The 15,140-nt window shown below is 41.8% G+C and overlaps 1 protein-coding gene across 1 annotated transcript in view; it reads left to right on the forward strand.

The window, feature by feature from the left end:
* FER1L6 (fer-1 like family member 6) overlaps window positions 1-15,140 on the forward strand; it is a 79,354-nt gene that overhangs the window by 44,363 nt on the left and 19,851 nt on the right. Inside the window, exons 21-29 of the mRNA XM_062568564.1 lie at window positions 504-638; window positions 1,201-1,350; window positions 7,157-7,267; window positions 9,536-9,697; window positions 10,617-10,803; window positions 10,968-11,152; window positions 12,755-12,877; window positions 13,004-13,043; window positions 14,853-14,968. Of these exons, the coding sequence (XP_062424548.1) occupies window positions 504-638; window positions 1,201-1,350; window positions 7,157-7,267; window positions 9,536-9,697; window positions 10,617-10,803; window positions 10,968-11,152; window positions 12,755-12,877; window positions 13,004-13,043; window positions 14,853-14,968 (1,209 nt within the window). The remainder of the gene's footprint in view (window positions 1-503; window positions 639-1,200; window positions 1,351-7,156; window positions 7,268-9,535; window positions 9,698-10,616; window positions 10,804-10,967; window positions 11,153-12,754; window positions 12,878-13,003; window positions 13,044-14,852; window positions 14,969-15,140) is intronic.

Consider the following 15,140-nt stretch of genomic DNA (forward strand, 5'->3'; position numbering starts at 1 on the left):
GTTAAAGTATAACAAATGAAAAACTAGTGACTTATTATGAATGATTTATAAAAATATCTTGATTTTATGAAAGTATATGTGTTATTATATTGAAGAAAAAAACAAAACAGAAAACATTATTTAGCACTGCACTGGGCTCTACTGGGCATTGGACCTGACCCCATTTTCCTAAACCAACAGCTTTCCTCTAATTTAATTCTGAGATCTTGTCCACACAAAGAGCGGAGGTCACATAGTGAAATGTTTGTGATGAGTCCATGAGAGGCAAACAGGGAACAGGAAAAAAAAAAAAAAAAAAAAAAAAACTTCAGGAGGAACAGGAGATACAGGCGTCAAGGCAAATTGATCATATTCTTTTGGGTGGGAATAGCTGCTGAAAAATGCAGTGGCTCAGAGTTGTTCAGGCCATGGGAAAGGATGTCACCAGTGTGTCAGCATGTCCTGCTGAACCCCTTCCAGGCAACCAATTTATAGCATATTAAACATTTCCTGTTTTTCATTAGATTATTCCTCAGACGTTATCCCCCACCTGGAACCAGATGCTGCTCTTCAACAACATTGTGCTTTATGGTGACGCAGAAGAAATCTCTCAGTTTCCCCCAGAGATTGTCATAGAGCTGTATGATGACGATGCACTGGTAAACTTGAAATCCTTCTTAATAAAAATCATGAGCTGTTATGTCTTAGCAACAGCATAAAGACAAAGTTGTATCACTGAGTAGGCATTAAAAAAAGCTATCAGATAATCTGGATGACCTTCCTGAATGGAGCTCAATGTTACAACAGTTTGCAGCTGTGTATAGCCCCGAGACTCGCTTAATATCCTTGCAAAGCTGTGGCCTTGTTTTTCCCGAGTGAATCTTCCATCTAAAGACTGGCTTAAAGAAATTAGAAGTGTCTTCCTCCCTTCCTATTTACAGCTGTAAATATTGTATCTATGTCTGGGGAGACCTTGATTTATTTCTGGCCATGCAAGCTCTGACACAATCTCATCGGTTTATTGTAGCACTCAGAAGCTTTGGATGCCTGAAAAGATAGAATGGACTCAGCTGCTCCATTTTCATAACTGCCATTGCCTCTAATGTTGCCATTTACCTCAAGAGAAGGTTTTCTATCACAAATACTAAACTCTGCATCATCTTGGCTCCTGAGAGAGCTGTTAAATTCAGAGACACTTGACGTGTATTCTCCTTTATTTAGGGTAAAGCAGAATATATTGGGTCTACAGTGGCTGCCCCTGTGGTGAGACTGGCTAATCAGAAGTATGAACCACCTAAACTTTCTTACCACCCAGTGTACTGCGGAAACCTTTCTGGAGGAGACCTTCTTGCTACATTTGAGCTTCTGGAGGTAAACTAGATTTTCTGGACTGTTAGCTCTCTCTGTTAGGACTCTTACCTAATGGGCTCCTAAAACTAGCCGTGGTATTGAGCACACCACCTTCCCGGATTGGTCAGAACTGCAACCGGAGCAGCATCGTTTTGCCATTGCACTCTCTGAGTGTCGCTCTTCCCATTGTGCTGGGGCAGCGCGGATCACTGCCCATAACATAGCCCTGCCAACCCTCTGCACGCTCTGTCCTCCGTTTTCTCTCCACTTGCCTGTTGTCCTTCCAGTGACTACACCTTATGTGGGACTCTGGCCCTTCGGGCAGCTGTGAAAACCCCACTGCTACTGCAACGACTTGCTCTGTGCTGTAATGCATAGCGCCGGTTTCAGCAACCTCAAAACTCTCGTACTACTGATTTCTCTCTTCACAAAAGGGAGCAGTGGATAATAAGAATTGGATTAGGGATACTGGATTTTCAGTTACACCTAACATATTTAGAGAAATGTCACACCGTTTGCCAACTGCAAGGCAAATTCCGCGTGCCTCTGGGGCTAGCTTGGCGGATGAATACATGGAATTTGCAGGGTTGTCAGTTATAAGAAACTTCTTTCTACTGGAAACCTGCATAAGTTTACTCTGAAATCTGAAATGAGAAAAATATGCAGCTCTATGATACCATTTGCAAGATATTCCTGAGGCAAAATGGGCTTTTTAGCACCACGGACTAACTATGTACTTGATGAAAGTTGGAAATATGACACCGTGCGGAGCCTATCCCCTTAGAGGCCTATACCTAGAGATAGTCTATTATCTTAGCCATTATTTCCCCTTCTGTATTATTGAAATCCACCTTTCTAGTGAACAAAGAAAACTTCCTGTTTTGTTATGCTGTCTTATGAGACAAAGGAAGCAGAATGACTTGTGGAATACATCCAAATATATCCCTAAGTCTGCAGTAGACAGTTGAAAATAACTGCAAGCACAGACCTTGCAGTCTTCATTCTCATGCTCTGTATCATTCTTCTCAGTGACAGCACTCTAGAGCACCTCTCACAACAGCTAATAGCAACATAGACGTAAAGGGATCTTCAGGAAAAGGCGCATTAAAACGTCTGCAAAGTTTCCAAGCACTCGGAGCTGTTGTGCCAGTCACTCCTTCCAGTATCGGGGGATTCCTGAGGACAATCTGTGTGAGGATGGAAATGAAAATCTCTAATCTCTAATTCATTCTCCTCTTCTTTTAACCCCTTAACTGCTTCTGCCATAACTCTTTATGCACTTGACAGTTGTGATCTGCAGATACTGTTTGGTCCAGTTAAAGAAGCAGTGTGTAAGAGCTGCACCCTTCTTTATCGAAATAATGCTAGAATGTTGGGTCAGTGCTAGAAGTTAAATTGCTGTATATAACAAAGCCATCTGTCATTTATAAGAATAATAGACTAAGACAAGACCAATTAATGGATACTAGACACCTTGATTTTTGCTCAGAGGGGATCAAGATTTACCGAAAATCCAGGGAATCTAGATTTGATATCAGTCTTGCATGACCATTTGGATGTCAATGGACAGGGTTCGCAGTCCTGGAGTTCAGGGGGCTGTTCCAGGGGCTGTTCCAGTAGTTTAAAAAGTACTCCTTTATGTGGCTGTTTTGTCCTCAGACATGAGATTTCTCCAGCCTTCCTCTCTTAACAGTCCCTTACAGTCCCAGGCTGTAAGAAAAGAAATAGATAGCCATTTGTTTTCTAGTTTTAAAAAAGATATGATAAATGTACCTGTTTAGGAATTAAATGTGCGTAAGTCACTTTATCATGTAGATGAGCATAGTTTTCTTGATCGCCTGTCAGCATCATCTAAGTCAGATAATGCAATGAAATTGAGAACCCTGAGGGGGAATTAAGATACAACATCTGCCATGAGATCTAGCTCAGATGGTCTTTGACTCTTATCCCTTTATTCTTTTTTTTTCAAAGGATAAGTTAATCTGTTATGGGATAAATTTCTGAGTATCAATGTCTATTAATGCAGAATTTAAAAGGAGTTAATAAAATTAAAGCCAGACAGATGGATTTCTAGACAGACAGGTAGGGTTCCCAAAGTTGTGTGTTTCTGTTTATTCATAGAAACCAGACACACTGGTACAACAAAACTAGATCTATTCTAATCATTTTCCTTAGAAGCACATTTATTTTTGATTAGAAATATGCACCAGATGTAAGGTAAAGCTTGAAATAGGTAAAGCTTGAAATAGATTGAAATGCTTCATTACCAGAGCTCAAAGGCAAGAGCTAACTGTGAGCAGGGCCATATACATGATCCTACTAACAACTGGATAATGAGCTCGTGCTAAGATGTTAGTGGAGATACTTTTATTATCGAAGATGTTGATGATATTCAACCTGAGATCTGTAGATACCTGTACTTCTAAAGGGGTTTTAGGAAGGTGATTAAGAAAGTTAAGTTCATCTACACTATACAGAAATTTCTACATGTGAAATTTCTAAAAAGGTTTATTTTTAATTTATAATTTTGTATGGTTCCACAAATTAAAAGAAAATGGGGCAATGACTTTGGGCTCAGTGTCAGAATTTCTGAGTGAAATTTAATGGCTAAAGACTAGCTCCTTAAAGATGGTCTCCAAATCATCTTTGGGAAAATGGTAGGTACTCTACTGCCACCCTGACACGTCTACCAAACTTCAGGTTCAAAAAGACCTCAGTTGATTATATCTTCCCTGGCCCCACATGCAGTTTTGAGATAGTCATTGCATATCCCAAGTGCTATACATATTCTATAGCACATACTAGACCTTCCTCAAGGCCCTACTGCTCCGTGATGGCCCTTAAGGAAATGTGCTGGGAGCCACTGACCTGGTCAGAGAAAGGTTTTCTCTGATCTTGAATTCTGTGAGATCTATTAAATGAATTGTTTTGAATTCTTACAGATAAAAAGCAGTAAGCAAGTGCATGTGAATTATGGCTGTTGATTATGTTATTACTAGCACATGCTGCAAGTGCTAAGAAATCCTAGGCGCTAAGAAATGTGTTTTCCACAAATCTCCATCACCTACAAGGTACTAAAGAACATATCCTTTTTTCTTTATACTAATTAAAATCCCACACAGCAGTATATAGCTGTATATAACAGACAGATGGCCCAGTTAAAAGAAGCAGAAGACTTCAACTTTAAATGTCTCTTTAGAGCTGTATCTCAGATGCTTTACCTTTCAACAGCAACAATTTAGCTTAATAACTATGAAGCATTCCAAAAGTTGTGCTTCTTTTTTTCCCAGAATCCAGACTTTTTCAAAGATGTTTGGTCCACATCCCGGCATGGCTCATCCATTTTACTTTAAATTCATCTGAAGATATTTTGCTTCCATCTCCTTTGCTATGTTTTTCTGTATGTATTCAGTAGTCTTTCCATACCATATTTCACAAGGAAGCCAGAGTTACACCTGCAGGCTGTCAGCTCACCTGTTAAAGCAGTGCTCCTGCTTTTATGTACTATCACAGCCTGAGTCTCTGGTAGGAGTATCATCACATCATGGGTTTCACTGTTCTTTATAGAGATCTGCTAGACTAGGCTAGGCTTCAGATCTGCCTTACATGGGCTAAAGAGATCACAGAATCACAGGATGGTTGAAGTTGGAAGGAACCTCTGGAGATCCTCTAGTCCAACACTCCTGCTCAAGCAGGGTCATCTATGGCACATTGCACAGGACCCTGTCCAGATGACTTTTGAACAGGATGGAGCAGGAGCTCTCTCTGCCCTCTCTGGGCAGCCTGTTCCAGTGGTCTGTGACTCTCGCAGTAAACAACACTTCTCCATAAGTTTAGATAGAACCGCCTGTGTTTCATCCTATCGCTGGGTGCCTCTGAGAAGTCTGGCCCCATCCTCTTTAAAATCTCCCTTCAGATACTTGTACACATTGATAAGATCCCCATGAATCTTCTGCCCTCCAGGCTAAACATGTCTAGCTCTCTCAGCCTTTCCTCGTAGGAGAGATGCTCCAGTCCCTTCATCATCTTAATGGCACTTTGCTGGACTGGCTCCAGTAGTGCCATATCTCTCTTATACTGGGGAGTGCAACACTGGAGACAGCACTACAGATGTGGCCTCACTTGGATAGAGTAGAGGGGGAGGATCACCCCCCTTGACCTATTGGCAATGCTCTTCCTAATGCACCCCAGGAGACCATTGGCCATTATCCACAATGGCACATTGCTGGCTCATAGTCAACTTGTTGTCCACCAGGACTCCCAGGTCCTTCTCGGCAGAGCTGCTTTCCAGCAGGTCAGCCCCCACCCTGTACTGGTGCCTGGGGTTATTCCTCCCTTGGTGCAGGACTTTGCACTTCTCTTTATTGAACTTCATGAAGTTCCTCTCTGCCTATTTCTGCAGCCTGTTGAGGTCCCTTGAGTGGCAGCAAAATCATATGGTGTATCAGCTACTTCTCCCAATTCTTTGTCATCAGCAAAGACGCACTGAGTGCTCTCTGTCCCTTCATCTAGGTCACTGATAAATAAATTGAGCAGGACTGTACTCAGCATTGATCCCTGGGGGACACCATTAGTTACTGGCCTCCAACTAGGCTTTGCACTACTGACTACAATCCTCTGAGCTCTGCCTTTCATCCAGTTCTCAAGCCACTTCACTGCTCATATACCCTGCACTTCATCAGCTTGCCTATGAGGATGTTATGAGAGACAGTGTAAAAAGTCATCAAGGTAGACAACATTCACTGCTCTTCCCTCATATACCCAGACAGTCATCACATTGCAGAAGGCTATCAGGTTGGTTAAATAATGATTTCCCCTTTGTGAATCCATGCTGACTACTCCTAATCACTTTCTTGTACCTAATGCACTTAGAAATGGTGTCCAGAATTAGCTGCTCCATCAGTAGGAGTCAGCAATATGCTGTTGAAAATTAGCAAGGGATTGGGAAATGAAGCCAGAGAGCTTTCCCACAGCAGGCAGCTCAAGCGGGGAGAAGAGCTTGGAGTAGGCAAGAAGCACCGAGCAGTGTGAGATCCTCAAGCCCCAGACCCACAGTGGCATATGTGCCCCTCCATTCACCTAAGGCAGGGCCATCGTGTGCAGCTGAATACCCTCCTGAATGTGGAACAGCTTGTGTGCAATCGCACATGAAGAACGTTAGCACCCCTGCAGCAAGATTATTGCTGTTACAAATAGAGGGTCCAGTCTTAACAGTGGAAAGGGAACTGGTATGTTCTCAGATACTATGACAGTGTGTTTTCCAGGTTGGGAGGTCTCCTGATCTGTGCTAGGTGCAAATGGTAGCACATATAGTTAAATAGCTAAAATAATATCTTCAGAAGAAAGCAGGACTTCGGTTCTAAAGTGTAACATGGCTGAAAAGGCATTCTGTCCATCTAGCAAATGTGTGGTTCTGCTCATCTGTACTAAACTTACAAGACTTTTTGTAGCTAGAATTGGATCTAGAATTTTCCTATAAGTCTTCTCGTCACCTTTTACTCAGTTTTTTTATTAAATAGAATTACCATGCTTTGTCAGCACATGCATGTCTGTAGGGCAGACTATGTCCTGCTAGGAAAAAAGAATCTTCTTTTGGAAAGGTGCTTTAACTCAGTCTATTGAACACACTTCCTGCCAAGTGTTTTAGCATCACAGCAGGACAAATAGCAATCCAGGTCACATTATTCTCACAGCATAACCTGTCTGCTCTGCAATGTGTCTTGAAAAACTGCATTAAATTGATGTTTAAAGTACCATTGACAGATATTTCTGATATTGTTTTATTCTTCCACAAAGCAGCCTGAGCCTTGACTCTTGATTTTTTCAGATTCCTGAGTCAGACCCAGACAGTCTTCCCCCATTGGATCCACCTGATGTTAGCCAGATCTACCCAGTTCCAGCTAGCATCCGGCCTGTTTTAAGCAAATATAGAGTGGAGGTGAGTTGGAATACTTCTGACTGTTTCAGAATCTCAGATCCTTACATTCCCTTACTGAACTGTAAAGCTCTAATTACATAGTGATGATGATGTTTAAATTATAATCAGTGGGAAACTCATAATACAAAAATAGCATATCGCTTGCAAGGTACATGGGATAAGGTCAGATCAGATTGATTCCCCAGTGCAGAGCATGCAATGCAGTGCTTCTTCCTGCAAACAGTCGAGGCTAGATGACAGTCACTGCTGGCAGGGGAGTGACAGCTGATGCCGTAGCGCATGCCTGCTGGTCTTGCCTCTCCTCTTCCACCCACTGTGGGGCCATGGGAAATGTTTGTGGGCAGCTGAGACCATCCCCTGGCAACTGACCTCACTGGCAGTGAAGTTTGTCGTCAGCCAGCTCCCAAGCTTTTCCGGGTCCCAGTTTTCAGTCAACGATGTCTCCTGCCTGTCTATGAGTGTTTGCATCTTCTGTCTGTTCTTCTCAGTAGCTACCATTTGAGCCTGCTGTCCCATTATGTTAAAAAGCAGGGAAAAGTGGCACCTTTTCATCGGTTGGGACAATACCTGGATTCTGCCCAACCTTGCCACTCCCTGTCACTAATCCTGCAGCCTTCGCATGAGCGGCCTATTTGCCCACTCTACTGTGCCAAATCAGACTCTGCTTGTGCAACCTGATGGCACTTCCCGAGAAACAGCTGTGCAGGAGCTCAGAAGCTGTTCCTGCTTTGCCTTCAAAGATCAAACAATAGAGCTGTGGAAAGGAGAGTTAGCTCTGCTGCATCCTTTAGCTAACTACCGCTCTCTGTATGCAGGAAAGAGGGTTTTTTAGCGGTATCTCTTTTACACTCAAGCCTGTGAGGTAAATGAGGCCATGAGCTACTGCACTGATGCTAAAGGGACAACTTAAATCCTAAAACATAGATGTTTCTGTATATATTATGCTGATGGCTTCCTGCTGCCCCTGCAATAGCTTTTTGCTGCTTGAACGTTGCCCATTTGACACTGCTCTGAATTGCATCCTGTCTATTTCTGCGGCACCCAGCCTAGAAACACTCTCGCTGCAGGCATCTCGTTTGGACAGCTGAGCAGAGCAGCTACCCTCCCAGGGTGGTTCAGGTTTTAATAGGTTAAACTAGGCTTTGAAAGTGCTTCTCTGTGTCCCTTGATTGTGGAGGGAGCCCAGGACAACTCCATTCCTCAGTGCGATATCTCAGGCACATTAAAATCAGGTAAATTGCATCCAGAGTGGGATATTTTAATTGCCATGAGAACAGGTTTATAATTGAAATGCTTGTTTATACAGTGAAGTATGGGTTCTGGAGAGTTTCCAGCAAGTAAATGATACAACAGGGTAAAGATAACACGACTGTTTTTGTCAAGATACTATGAAGAATATTCCATACCAACAGAAATTGCCACGGAGCCACTGTAACTCTGGGAGTGTGCTCCTTTTTCAGCCAGGAATCCCTGGCAGAAGAGCACGACCTCATAGGCCCCTGTGCTGCTCCAAGGCCCTCTGCCACCAAGGGGACTTTGGGGACCTTGTGTGACTTGCTGCATCCCACTCGCATCAGTCTTGTGTCCTCCTAGTGTGCAAGTCAGTCACAGAGCCCCTCACACTCGCTTTCAGTTCCAATCTTCTTTTCAGATTCATGAGACTCATAGCTTCACTCATTAACCTTTAATTTTACCACTTTCCAGAAAACTCCAACCACAATTGTCCATTCTTTATGACCCCAATCCTCTCCTTCAAGACCCTCCAACATACCCCATGTAAAGCCCTGTTTTTCTTACATGTCCCTAGTTTACAGAACCAATCTCCTCCTGCACAACCAGGAGAATGGTCCTTTGAAAGAAAACTGCTTGGAGACCTCCCCCATCGATTGCAGACCTGACAGCTAACTGAATGTTGTTGACCATCTCTGCTCATGTGCAGATCAATAACTTCAAGAGCCCTGCTGCTTATACCACTGAGGCTTTGCTGTTCAGATTGATGGTTCCTTTGACCTGCTGAAAAGAAAACTTTTGCATATGTGGTTATTATTGCTTGCTGATGACAACAACTTCCTTGCCAACAGGCTGATGTTATTAACTACTTTAATTTCCACCATAATCCTGATGATTATTGATACCAGATTCAGTGTGTTTTTTTCCTGCCAATCCTGCATTCCTGAAGGGATCTGAGGCGACAGGTTCACAGCACAGGCATCATGCGTACTTGGGGGTCCCTCTGTGCTTCTAATCATTTCTCTTTGCCTGAGACAGGTTCTGTTCTGGGGTGTCCGAGAACTGAAGAAAGTCCAGCTCCTCTCTGTAGATCGCCCCCAGGTTCTCATCGAATGTGCAGGGAAAGGGGTGAAATCCTCTGTCATCCAGAGCTACAAGAAAAATCCCAATTTCAGTGTCCTTGCAGACTGGTTTGAAGTGGTGCGTACAACATGCTGCTCCTTCCTTGTCCATTTTCTGGGTAGGCAAAGTGTTAATTATTGATTTCCATTCTTTCCTGTCAAGTCATTTCCTCTGTGTCTTGATTAAATATTAAGGAACATCAGTTCTTATGTAAAAAGCTAATGATTCAAATATGCTTTAAAAGACCTCTGCAAGAAATACATGACAAAAGATGATATTCCTAATCATGTCTCAAGAAGGCAAGGAAATATGTTGCAATCAAGCTTTTACTGATAGGTTGGGACTTGTTGCCAGATAACAGGGATATTTTTAGTACTTCTCTTCTCCTCCTCCTCTCCTATTTTGCAAGATAGAGCTCAATTTCCTATATTTGCTTTCAGTCCTCTTAATTTTCCCTTGTGTCTTACTGGGCTTTTAAGTGGATGGATCATATCTGGCTTATGAGCTCTGGACCTTTTCTCACGGTAACCCTTGCTGCTACAGACTAGGATTTTAATTATTTTTATGTTATTTGTGTTATAAGAGCTAGTAGTTTCACTGGACAAAGGTCAATATGAGAAAAAGAAGTCATTTGATTTACTCTAACTGGCATCATACCCAGAGGTAAAAGTATATCTAAAAGGCACAAGGATGTCAAAACCCCAACAGTAGTTCCTGGATATTGAAGCAGGGGCATTAATACAACCTCCAACCCATGTTCATTCCCTCTGAATGTTCCTGATTCTCCTAGAGGGCTGATATGACATACTTCTGTATGACAGCATGAGACTGGACTCAGTAGCAGTCTAGGTGGTATGCATTTTGCATTTTGAGAATAGTAATAGCTGGGGAGGAGAATGTAGAGATGAGTATTAGCCTCATTGCTGTGCATGATATGTATCCTATAGTATGATCTCTATTCTTTCAGTTCTCATGTTGCTATGTCCTCCTCCTCTAGGAACTGCCTGAAAATGAGCTCTTGCATCCACCACTGAGTATCTGTGTAGTCGACTGGAGAGCATTTGGGAGGAGCACCCTTGTTGGAACACACACCATAAACTGCCTTAAGCAGTTCCTGTATAAGGACCAGCCGGGTCCTCAGAACACATCAGATGATAGACTAGACATTGTAGAAACCAACAAAGGTGAATGTCCAATCCTGACCTCGAACGAAAGGACAAAGCAGTTTCCTGAAAACAGTGAAAAGCCTGCTCAGAGGTTTAACACTAGGCATGTGTTTAGAAGACATGCTGTTTTGGGGTTGAGTGTAGGATCAAATCTTACCTAACTTGCAAAGTTTCAGTTTCAGCTTCACCTGAGTCCTCCCAGGCTGCTGAGTTATCCCTAGCAGAAGCATCTTCAGCTGATCACGTCTATGTTGAGGTGGCGCATGATGAATCTGCAGTAGTAGAGCCAGAAGCAGATCCTGCACCACTTCCTGCTCCTCTGCCAGAACGCTCTGGCTCTCAGTCAAGGAAAGACAGAAAACAGAAGGTGGGCATAGCTAAAGTTGCCAGCTAACTTGCACTTAGAAATGTTATTATTTCTGTTGCAGTCTTATAGACTGGAACCCTTCTCTATAAAATGGTAATCTCTCATCTTAAATTCAGGATTAGCTATGACATCCTCAGATGCCGTAGCAATAATAGAACTGTTTTCCAGATAACAACATGCTGGAGATTCTGGGTATGGTTGGGAACAACCACAGTATCTTGCTGGCCCTTGAGAGAACTAGTTAGCAAAGCTGCTTTAACTCTACATAATTTCTTTCTAATTCCATTAGTAGATGTTGTCTCCCTTTCCTTTTGTGCCAGAAGTTCATCCCACAGATGAGCACTACCAGAATAGTGGAATTTTTTGCCTTTCCTGACCTTAAACAATCTCCTTAATTGAAAGACTGTCACTATGAATGGCAGCGTCTATGTCTGTGGTGTTTAGGCAGCATGAGCGCCCCACTGTGTTAGATGCTGTGCAAACATGGAGCAGAAAGAGTCTGCATCCCAGAGCTTACAGTCAAAGTATAAAACTGGGGTCAGTCGGTGGGTACAAGCAGACAGGAAAGCTCAGGGAAATCAGGCAGTTCTGGTCAGCATGACAGCTGCAGCACAGTATATGTTCTAGCTTGTATGCGTTTTTGTGTTCAGATTCATGTGCTATAGCTCTTGGTTTCTCTAGTTTCTCCTATACAATCACTCTTTCACTGACAACAATACAAGCAGAGGAAATTGGTCTGAATTTCATTTCAAAAGATGTTTCTGCAGCAGCATAAAGCATCCACTTCTTCCTTTAGCCCCTGGTTTATTGATGGTCAGGTGTTTCCAGCATCCTTAATAATTGGAAGGTCAAGGAAGCTGCATGGCTGCTGCACAATCTGGACCTTTCATCTGTTACCAAACAACTTTTACGTGCAAGGGCAAAGAATAGTAAGAAAAGATTCCTAAACAGAACCCAGTGATTTAACCATTTGTGTCATATTAATTATCATTGCCACTTTTCTGTCTACACTCCTATCTCCACAGCCAAACTGACAAACTCTTGGTGAGGGTATTAAATGAAACGCTCTATTTAACAAGGGCAAATCTTCTTAAACAAGAATGAAGCTAGTATGATTTGCTGCACTAGCAGGTGACTTTTAGGATCAGAGTTTTTAGCTTTTTTATAAGGAGAAAATGGTTGAATTGTAGCAGCTACTGGGAATCTTTCTACTTCGAAAGGGCAATAGAGGAATAATGGGAGTTCTTATAATACTTGCAAACTTAAAGATCTCAAGGTGGGAGAAACCAATTAACGTTGGTGGATCAGGATGCTTAAAATATCATTATGATTTCTCTGAGTAGATATGCTTTTTGTGTGGGTTGCTCCTGTAACAATATTTCAAATGCTCAAAGTTTTGTTATAAGCAAAAGATAAAAAGAAATTGCTTTAATAATGTGATGATCATGATGAAGTGTCTTGGAATAAAAGACAGAGAAACTTATACATATTAATTAGGTCTTGGAGGTCAAAATATTCTCTGTATACATGTATTCAAGCTTGATGTCATGGTTCAAGTGATTTTTAACCAGTCCTACAGTTCAACAATATTTTCTTTGTTAGGACTTTAAAAAATCCACTCGACGATCAACAAAGAGGAAAAGAAGAACAATTGCAGACGAATCAGCCGAAAATGTTATTGACTGGTGGTCAAAATACTATGCTTCTGTGCTCAAAATGCAAAAAGTAAGTCACCCAGCAGCTCAAAACTCACATGGATGTTATAAAACTAGATTTACAACTAAATAAATCTTTTTTTTTGCTATTACATTCATACTAAGGAGTTTGTCCATCATCTTTTTCTTTTGAAAGGCAAAAAGACTTTTTTCCAATGAGGGAAAACCTGAAAACAGTGAGTGAATTATTTGAATTTTGTATTACTAATACTTTGCTTCTATACTATGTTATAGTTCACAATAAATGTCTGATAACAGAGTTATGCCAGTAAGACTTTCCTCTATAGCTGGTCAGATGGTGGATACGTTAAAACTTCACAGGCAATATTGGGTTAACATTCAAACCTCATGCACAAAGATTTGCAGATTTCACATCCTAAATGATGGAAAGTGGAAATTATTGTAACTGAAGGTTGCATTTGTAACAGGTTAAGAAAAAGTGATTCTCTCCATTTTGAATCTGATCTAGGATCAAGGACAGGGAAACAGATTCTACTAGAAGAGTCCAAGAGCATCACTTCGATAGCTGCTATGTTTTGTGTCTATCTTAGGGTCAAGTAGAAAAGGTTCTTTACACAAGAACCTAAAAAAATTTACCTGTCTATATATGTGTGTTTGTGTGTGTATGTGTACATATGTACCCATACATGTGACTGTATATATATATATGTTTGTGTGTGTACAGATATATATATATACAGTAAGAATGAAATATTGCACGGCTTGACAGGTTCCCTCACAGTGAAGCAGAGCTCTAGCAAATTGTGTTGACTAATGCAACCGTTTGAGCAGACTGAGAAAGAAAACAAACGCTCGTTGTTTGCACAGAGATGTCATTTGGAGTTAAGCTGCAGCATCTTCCTGTGCCAGGGCTGCCTGCACATCACTAGAGATTGAGATGATTTCTATTTTAAAGAAGACGTGGAGATTGCTCTGGATGGAAGGCTCAATCTAAATGTCAGATTTTATCATTCTGATAAAATGGTAGCTGACAGTGTTTCAGTGATCATCAGGTCTGCTGAAAGACAAGGCAGAGATCAGTGTCTGAGTAGAGCTCACTTGTCCACACAGGGGAAATATTTGGATAGAAAACATTTTACAAAGGTGTGAGGTTCAGTTGCAATTAGATTTTTGCTTGATAATGTGACATCCACCCACATGCTATTCAGGCAGTTGTGACTTTTTTTTGACTGATAATGTAAGACCTTGTAAACTCTCTTCTAGTAGTTCTTGCTAACTAGTTTAACCTATGATTGTAAGTATTATGTATGCATGAAAGCACTGAGATACATATATATCATTCTAAATATTTGCTGGTATTGAAGTCAAAGATATATAAGCTACTCAAAGACAAAAGTGAAGTGAACTGAAAATCCAGCCCTCAGCCCAAGAACCAAACCATCTCTGAGGGCTCGTCCTGTTTTTACTGGGAAGCCTCCCTCAATATTTGGAATCTGGCTCCATCAGATGCTTCCTCCCATTTCTCATAGTGTTGGGCATTCCCAAGGTGAGATAAGCTCTGTTTTGTGGTGCCTTTGAGCAGAGAAAGGCTTTGGTGACTGGGAAATCTGAAATCAGTCAGCCTGAAAGTGACATCTGCTTTTAAATAAACCTTAAATTTAACATGAAAGACACTAAGATGTATTAGTTCATGTCTGGGAGGACAGAGAGAGGCAGGAACAGAGCACTGTGGGAGGTAGCCAGCAGGGAAGAAATGAGATGGGACAACATCGGGCTTGATACACCAAGCTCGTCATGAAGACCGAGTGAGCCACAGACAGGTAAAAGTGCCACCTTTCTGTCTGGGAGGAGTGGTGGGCAAAGAGAGGACCTGCTGCTTGGCAGCACCGGAGTGAGTGGAGGAGGAGAGACAGGAAATCCTCAAGGTGTGTTTTCCATTTTCTTTCACCTTTCCGATTCTTATCTGAAACATTTGATTGGCATCGGTCACTAAAAAGCTAAATGATGACATGAAATCTCTGCAGATAAGCAGACTTGTGACCACATTGCATTGAATGTAGAAGAGGAGCTAGACAAAAAGAAGAAGGATAAGATATTCAAAAAGAAACTGAAAGAGGCTCCCAGCCTAGCAACACTGAAGGTAAGAAAGAAGGTAACAGGTAAGGATGCTAGTCACCGTCTCCCCAGAGCTTGTCCTCAGGGACCAAGTTAAATAACACCCCTCTTACATTTACTTCAGACACTTTGAAATGAATAAAACACTCAAAATAATAGTGGTAGTGCACAACAGCACATGGGGCCCAGGGAAGAGC

The sequence above is a fragment of the Rhea pennata genome, chromosome 2 (genome assembly GCF_028389875.1).
Source record: "Rhea pennata isolate bPtePen1 chromosome 2, bPtePen1.pri, whole genome shotgun sequence".
NCBI classification, from domain to species: domain Eukaryota; kingdom Metazoa; phylum Chordata; class Aves; order Rheiformes; family Rheidae; genus Rhea; species Rhea pennata.